The sequence below is a fragment of the Nicotiana tabacum genome, chromosome 11, assembly GCF_000715075.1.
Source record: "Nicotiana tabacum cultivar K326 chromosome 11, ASM71507v2, whole genome shotgun sequence".
Lineage (NCBI taxonomy): Eukaryota > Viridiplantae > Streptophyta > Magnoliopsida > Solanales > Solanaceae > Nicotiana > Nicotiana tabacum.
Window position 1 is genome coordinate 167,788,530 of NC_134090.1, and position 8,284 is coordinate 167,796,813.

General features: G+C 36.2%; 1 protein-coding gene and 1 non-coding gene across 5 annotated transcripts; one reads left to right on the plus strand and one right to left on the minus strand.

Annotated features, from left to right (window-relative positions):
* The first annotated feature begins 1,424 nt into the window (after positions 1–1,424).
* On the plus strand, positions 1,425–6,881 carry LOC107789318 (glutathione hydrolase 1). 4 transcript variants are annotated; one of them, XM_016611094.2, is made up of 7 exons: positions 1,425–1,666; positions 2,770–3,116; positions 3,842–4,360; positions 4,951–5,186; positions 5,347–5,611; positions 5,758–5,895; positions 6,323–6,881. In XM_016611094.2, the coding sequence occupies exons 1-7, from the start codon at positions 1,651–1,653 to the stop codon at positions 6,548–6,550; spliced, it is 1,749 nt and encodes a 582-aa protein (XP_016466580.1). In that variant the 5' UTR covers positions 1,425–1,650; the 3' UTR covers positions 6,551–6,881. The 4 variants fall into 4 exon arrangements, with proteins under 4 accessions (XP_016466580.1, XP_016466581.1, XP_075081803.1 ...); XM_016611095.2 differs by having other exon boundaries at positions 6,369–6,881; XM_075225702.1 differs by lacking the exon at positions 1,425–1,666 and adding an exon at positions 1,833–1,980 and having other exon boundaries at positions 6,369–6,881.
* A 358-nt stretch (positions 6,882–7,239) lies between these two features.
* Positions 7,240–7,313, minus strand: TRNAI-UAU (transfer RNA isoleucine (anticodon UAU)). Its single transcript has one exon. It is a non-coding gene; the product is annotated as a tRNA-Ile (tRNA).
* Positions 7,314–8,284: the final 971 nt, after the last annotated feature.

An 8,284-nucleotide genomic window follows, 5' to 3' on the forward strand; every position in this document is an offset into this window, starting at 1 on the left:
CCTCATTATTGGGAACGTCTTCAACCTTGACATATATTTCCAACAATTTTATTACAATAAATTCCCTGTATTCATCCGGAATCCGCAAAAAATCTCTAAGAGTATCATCATCTTTGATGTTAAACTCAGAATAATAAGAAAACCCCTACGGAGTCACAGAATACGGAAATCTACCGGTTACTTTAAGGTTCACCGAACGTTTCCTCACACTCATTTTTTTACATAACAACGATACCAATTTATCGTACTCCATTGTAAGCGACAATTTAATATGACACTGTGGAGGTGAACTATACCTCACAGAGTTATTCTCCATTACAACCTCACCCCCTCCCCCAATATAATGAAACTCTTATTTTTGGCTCTTCAGACATTATAAAAAATGCTTAATAACAAAAAAAGAATATGAACGGAAGTTTGAAGGAAAGGTTTGAATGAATTTTCATAAAATCCTAACGCCTTTAAATAAGGCAAGTCCTAGATTTGGGTGCAGAATTTTTTTTATGTAAAATGCAGTATAATAATGCGATTTATATATTTGAATTATTGTTATGGCAGTTAACCGTAGAACACTTATTGGTGGGCCTAAAAATGAAGTAAAATGTAGTATAATAATGCGCTTTAGTAAAACGCAGTATTATAAAGCATTTTATATATTTGAGTTATTGTTATGTCAGTTAACCGCAGAACCCAGATTTGTGGGCCCAAAAAAGAAGTAAAACACAGTATAATACCGTGCTTTAGTAAAATGCAATATTATATTGCGCTTTACTTTAATGGCTCAAATTCCGTTAAACTAAAGTACAGTATTATATTACGTTTTAGGTAGAAAAGTAACAATTTTTTTTTTTAAAACTATAGAAACGTAATTTGAGTCCAAAATGACCATTTTGGTTTCGGATTCTGTGTTTTCCAGTTAGTTGATCAATTCCTCTCCGTGGGACCACTTGTTAGTAGCTAAACTGGACTATTCTTTTTATTTTTTTTCTCTTTTTAAGAATAGGAATGCATGCCATTCTTTGCAAAACAAAATAAATACTACATGATCTTTTATTTATTAGAACATCAATTATATAGCATTCTAATTACCAAAAAAATAAATTATATAGCATTCTCGACTACCTACTAACCTTCTACCCTAATGTTCGACTTCCACACCCTTCTATCAAGAGTCGTGATCTTATTCATATTCTTGAGTTATTGTTATATTCTTATTTTAGTCCTTGTCCTATTCATGATAGCACATTTGACCTACAATTAAATCAAATATGCTATTTTAGTCCTTAAAGGACATCACGGTGCATTAAGTTCCCGCTATATATAAGATCCGAGAAAGAACCGTACAGAAAGATCTATTGCACACAGTCTTAGCCTGGATGATATTTTAGTCCTTTTAAATTAATTAAAGATTGATGTATTTAAGTGGTCTCCACTTCTAAAGGATAATAGAATGATAAAAATGAAAGCACGCGTCAAAAGAGTTACAATAAGCCACAAATGGGCGGCTCATTGATTATTAAGTACACTAAAATTCTTTTTGCCGTCTTTGGCATTGGCCATTATTCTTCTCTCTTTTTGCCAGCTTTAGTTGAATTTCAAATTTCAAAGCAGTATTGATCCCTCTATCCTGGGAAAATTCCTCAGTTGTAAATGATGTTCATCATTAGTAAGTGATACTATTACAATTTATATTTTAATTATATTAACTGTGTATTTTAATCTGTTATTGCAAATAAGCTGCCTTATTTCTTATATTACTAATCCCACTATAAATGACTACACTTAAATATCATTTGTGGATGATACAGTATAAATTTTATATTTCTTGAGTCGAGGGTCTCTCGGTAAAAGCCTCTCTCTTCTTAAAACCAGTGGTAATCTGCCCAGAACCCAATTGTGCGTACACTGGATTTATTATTGTTATTAATGTATAAAGATTAAACTCAACATTTTGTACAATGGTAAATGGTAATGTTAGAGGTTGGATGGTCAAACTTGTTGCAGTTTATTTCATTCTTTTATTTTGTTTATTTTTTAATTATTTTTTATTTTTTTGTTTTGTTTTGTGCATCAGTATTTTCAGTTCTTATCCATATCAACTTCAAGAAATGTGTTCAATCATAAGCAATTCGCCTTGGGATTAGAACCCTTTTCACCTCTATATTCTACATTGTGCTTTTGATTACAGAATTACTAGGAAATAAATAAATGTTGATTTCTTTAATGCGTTTCGCAATATTCCTTTTCTTATATTAGAAAAACACAGAGCTCCTTAATTTTGAAATAAATTACTATAGTGTAGAGTTCAAGTTCTGTCATTTGGTTTTCTTGAAATGCAGGTTTCTGTATTGAAAAGGAAAAAAGAAACCAGAAAAATTAGCAATATTTAAGAAGAACTCAAAAACAAAGATTGAACTCAATTTAGTTGCATTTTCTTCTTTCCAGGTTTTCTGGTTATGAAAATTGAGGATTTACTTTTACTGCTTTGTTTAATGTCAAAAGCAACAAATAATTAGATATCAGATAACATGAAACCAATTTATTGAATTTTCCTCCCTCATTTTGCGGACGGTCTATCAGAAACAGCATCTCTGCTCTTCCAGAGTAGAGGGAGGGGTAAGGCTGCGTACATCTTACCCTCCCCATACCTCAATTGTGGGAATTCGCTGAGTTTGTTGTTGTTGTTGTTGTAATTTATTGAATTTTCCTCTTTCCTGATTATTGGTTATGAAATCTAAGGACTTTAGTACAACCGTAACTCTTTTACAGCTTTGTTGTTGTCAAAGTGGCCTTGCTCTGGATTTCTGCTTCTTTTGGCATTTCTATTGTTGAGCACAAGAACAAGTACTAGTTTAGCATATGATAGACGCGAGATAATAAAGGCGCGCCATGGAGCTGTTGCCACTGATGATGGACGATGCTCGACGATTGGAAGAGATGTTCTACGAGAAGGAGGCCATGCTGTGGATGCAGCAGTGGCTGCAGCTCTTTGCTTGGGAGTTGTTAGTCCGGCGTCTAGTGGCATAGGTGGAGGTGCATTCATGCTAATAAGAACAGCAGATGGAAAGGCTCAAGCCTTTGATATGAGAGAAACTGCTCCCAAGAAAGCCTCTGAGGTATTTGAACTATTGGAGTCTTTTGATTGCATAGATTGACAATTCAATACTCAATTTAATAGCTTGTCTTCAACTGTGTCCCTGGGTGTGTGAACAAAGTCCCACATTGATAGCTGAAAAGATTGAGAAGCTACATATAAGGTGTAGAAATCGCTTAATGGGGTGAGGCTTTCTTGAGGAAAAACGTGCAGGTTTGGCTCAAAGCGGACATTATCTTTGGGCTGGTTTAGCCTGACATGTTTAAACCTAGGTTGAAATCCACTAGGAAATCAAATCAAATATCTGACGGTCTCATATCTATAAGACTACAAATTAACACTTTGTTTTAGTCCCGTATTACTTGATATGTTGAGCAAACATGTATACATACATACTCTGGTAGAAACAAAATTGACAATCTTAAATAGATGTATTAAGTTAGAAGAGCAGATGGTAGTGCACCAATGCTAAAACTGGAAAGGATATAAGACAGTTGAGATGAGGAGTTAATTTGGTGAATTGTGCTTCTTTATCAGTGATATCCTTGACAGGAATATTAGGAAAAGCCGATAAAAGAATGTACTGCTTCAGTTTGCACTTCATATAAATATGGAAGTTTTGCTGCTTAACCACCAATATTATGTTGATTGCACTAGTTAGCATATTGTTTCTAGTTCTTACAAACTCGACGAAATATATGTAGATGGTAGAATTCTTGCAAGCCGAGTCATATCTTTCTTGTTCAGAATATGTACGCAGGAAATGCTGCTCTAAAAGCTAGCGGAGTTCTTTCAATAGGAGTTCCAGGAGAAATTGCTGGTCTTTACAAAGCGTGGAAGCAATATGGAAAGCTTTCATGGAGAAGGCTTGTGAGGCCAGCTGCACATCTAGCTCATAGCGGTTTCAAGATTTCACCATATCTTCACATGCAAATGTCCAAAAGTGAATCAGATATTATGTCCGACAAGGGACTTGGCGACTTGTTCACATCAAATGGCAGCCTTTTGCAGATAGGAGATATATGTTATAACAAACAGCTAGCGAAAACACTTAGAGCGCTTTCCGCATTTGGAATTAGGCCATTTTACAATGGATCTATTGGGGTTAAATTGATCAAAGATATAACAAAATCCGGAGGCATATTAACAATGAAAGACTTGCAGCAGTATCAAGTTAGAATAAGAGAACCTATCTCTGCAGATGTCATGGGATTTAAGATACTTGGTATGCCACCTCCTTCAGCAGGAGGTGCTTCAATGGTGCTAGTAAGTATATCTCTTTGATTAGTTCCTTTAGGGTGTGTTTGGTACAGAAGAAAATGCTTTTCACGGAGAATATCGTGGAAAATAAGGGATTTTCTAACTAATTTTCTGGTGTTTTATAAGTAAGCAGAAAATATTGTCCGAAGCGCATTTATATATAATCTAGGAAAACACTATGGGGTCGAGGGTGGGTGGGATGAGGGGGTTGACATTTGAGGTTTAGGGTTCGGGGTCAGTGGTCGGGGTTTCGGGTTTGAGTTCAATGTCTGCTGTTCAGGGATCAGGGGGTCTGGGGGTGATTTTCGGTTATTGGGGCTCGGGGTCCGAGGGGTTGGTGGTCGGGATTTCGAATTCGATTTCGGTGTTTAGGGTTTAGGATCCAGGGTCCGAGGTCAGGGGTCGGAGTCCGAGGTGGGGGTCGAGGGGTCGGCGGTAGGGGGGGGGGGGGAGGCAGGCGGGTGGGATTGGATGGTGGGCCGAGGGTGAGGGAGGTGAGTCACGGGAGTGGGACTGACGACGGGGGTTGGGCTAAACATCCTTAATCATCACTATGTTACCACTTTTGAAGAAATGCCTTTATTTGTCTTCCTCAGATACTGAACATTCTTGCACAATATGGAATTCCCATGGAAGGTCCAAGCTCCCTTCTAATTCATCGACAAATCGAAGCGCTGAAACATGCATTTGCACTGAGGATGAACCTCGGCGATCCAGATTTCATTAACATTAAAAGCGTCATAGACGATATGCTGTCAACTGAATTTGCAAAACAGTTGAAGAAAACCATATATGACAACATGACTTTCAGTCCCAATCACTATGGTGGCAAGTAAGCAACTTTAACTAAGACTTGATATATACTCTCTCTTTTACCTTATTTATATTATGATATCTTGAAATCCTGTATCAGGAAAACTTGTATTGTTTTTTGCTAGAGTGAGTGGTATATTCAAATGTAACAATTTTGACAAACCTTTGATCTCAAATAGGTGGAATCAAATCCATGATCATGGTACCAGCCACATGTCCATTGTGGACAGTGATCGAAATGCTGTTTCGATGACTAGTACCGTAAATGCTTACTTTGGTGCAAAATATCTATCACCAAGTACAGGGATAGTTCTTAATAATGAAATGGATGACTTCTCGATTCCTGAAAAACGTTCCGAAAATGTTCCACCACCAGCACCTGCAAATTTTATCCGTCCGGGCAAAAGGCCATTGTCATCAATGACACCTACTATTTTTCTCAAGGTAAAGATTCAGGTTTTGTCCGAGTTTTAACAAGGTTAACTCATTGACGAACATAACGAGAGCTTAGTGCACCTGGTTGCCCTTTAACTCAGAGACGAACATACTTTAAAATAGGGGATTTTGTTGAACCTTATTTGTAATAACAGGGTGAACAACTAAGAGCGGTTATTGGTGCAAGTGGAGGAGCAATGATTATTGCTGGTACAACTGAGGTTTTTCTGAATCACTTTGCAAGGGGAATGGATCCCTTCTCTTCTGTAATGGCTCCAAGATCTTACCATCAGGTGCTTATATTATAATAGCCAATTGTTATTATCATTGCAATAATCCAAAACGTGCGATAAATGACACAGAAGGCAAGAGAAAATATATGATACAGAGCCTTTGAAAGATTATATTAATGTACAGTCAGGCCTATCTATAACAACATTCCTATATAACAGCCATTCACTATAAAAACCGAGTTTTTCTCGGAACGGATTATTATATTATGATATAATATATGTCCTCTATAACAGCACCTCACTATAACAACCAAAAAATATCGAAACAAACGAGGTTGCCATATAGATATTTGACTGTATTCTCAATTTTGGTGAATAGATTGACAAGATGCCTCTCACAAGTTTGCTTTTACATGAAATGGAGTTAGTTACTTCTAATTTTCTGATTTTCAAGCTTATTGAACCTTCATAATATTGTTGTTTGCAGTTGATTCCGAATGTACTACAATATGAGAATTGGACAATTGTGACAGGTGACCACATTGAAATTCCAGCAACAACAAGGGCTGCTCTTCAAAAGAAAGGCCATGTACTGCAAAGTATCGCCGGAGGGACAATTTGTCAGTTTGTTGTTCAAGAATTCAAGTCATCAAAGTTGGGGGAGCTTGTAGCTGTAAGTGATCCAAGGAAGGGCGGATTTCCCTCTGGTTTTTAGGTGTACAACGTCGGATAAGAAGTTGTCGCTACAAAAAGGATCCTACAACGAAAGCCATATATGATCGGTACCATCTGATCATGTGTTATTTTTTCTTTTATACACAACTAGAAACTACCATTTGCCTAGCCTAGATGAAAGCCGCAGCTAGAAGCAGGGGCGAACACACATGGGAGGAAGTCATCCGATCGCTTCCTTGCAAAGAATACTTCTTGGTCCATTGGCCAAGCTCATATTTTGGCTTGTAAAGGTCGTGGGTTCGAGGCTAGACCTGAACATTCCCTTTGCAATAATATTCAACTAAACCATCGGGTCAAGGCTCTTCAGCTTATGGGAAAATGATATTAATTGTTACTACTACTTATTTTTTTATTTTATTTATGTAATACGACACCGCTTATAAAAAGTTCTACGTACGGCCCTGGCTAGAAGGATGAGTTGCCATTTAGAAGCTTTGATCAAAGGCGGAGCTAGGTTCAAGCAAGGGGGTTCATAAGGGAAGATTTTAGTCTGGTTGTAAAGGTGGTTCAAAAACTGTTTTAGGTCACATTTCTGGCATTGCCACTAATGACAGACACATCAAAACTCATAACTGATCAAATTTCACCTTTGATGTCCTCCTACAAAAGTGAATAATCTGTACTTTATAACAGCTATAGACTCATGTATTGAACGACAATTCAAGGAAATGGTCCCGGCGGGGCTCGAACCCGCGACCTTCGGCTCATAAGACCAACGCTCTAACCAACTGAGCTACGGGACCATTACTTTAACACTAAGTAAGATTATTATATAAATGAGTAATTACATTGTAATTCAAGGTCGTCAAGAGGTGAGAATGATTCTACCCCTGATTTCTTGATATTCTATACTCTAAGTATCATGATAAAATCTCACACTTCGTAAACGTAAAAATGTTCTCATCCGTAGGATATATGATTGTTTTGAACATGACAAATACAGATGTTGTATTTTATTCTAATAAATATTAGTAATATACAATAATGCTAAAAGACTAATCCGAATCCGATGTTTACACAAAATCATACTAGTTAAGTCGTAAATTGATTTAAGAATATGTATTAATTAATTATGATTAGGTGATAAGAGTGTATTTCAAGATATATGCCATGTATTTAATGGTTTGGTATAACACCACCTACGGGTATTATAATTCAAGATTTGACTATGAAATTTATGATTTTTTTCCCTCAACATATCAAACACAAAGACAAGAGGCCTTAAGAACTTGAGCTAGTGGAGATTATTAGGACTATTGATGTCAACCGATTACGAAAATAAAAAGTTGCTTGGATTTGCTTTCTTTGTTTTTTCTTGTTGCGATGTTGTGCATGTACCCCAAATCAATGAATATATGTTTAGCTTTAACTTCCATTTCTGGATGGAGAAGATTATCACGTATACATCCTAAGTATTCAACATATATTTTTTGTAAGCGACCAATTTATTCTTAAGAAATGATAAGAGAAGAAAAGTGCTCGATAAAAGAGATTGGTCTGACAAAGATGAAATTAAATATATTTAATAAAATTTTATATTTCAAAATACTTAAAATATCTGCTAATTATTATATTAGTTAAGTTCTTTATAAAGTTCTCTAAAAGAACATGAGATATTATAGTGACGCTTTATCATTCGTCCATCTTCAAAGAAGAAAGGCGTTAGATTTAAAGCTATGTATGCATTTAAATATATGCAAGGACAAAGTTGTTA

Coding starts and splice junctions, on each gene's coding strand:
- LOC107789318 (XM_075225701.1), top strand. CDS start 1,959: ATGGTAAATGGTAATGTTAGAG. Junction 5,187..5,346: donor CCCAATCACTATGGTGGCAA/GTAAGCAACTTT, acceptor GATCTCAAATAG/GTGGAATCAAATCCATGATC. Junction 5,612..5,757: donor CACCTACTATTTTTCTCAAG/GTAAAGATTCAG, acceptor TTGTAATAACAG/GGTGAACAACTAAGAGCGGT.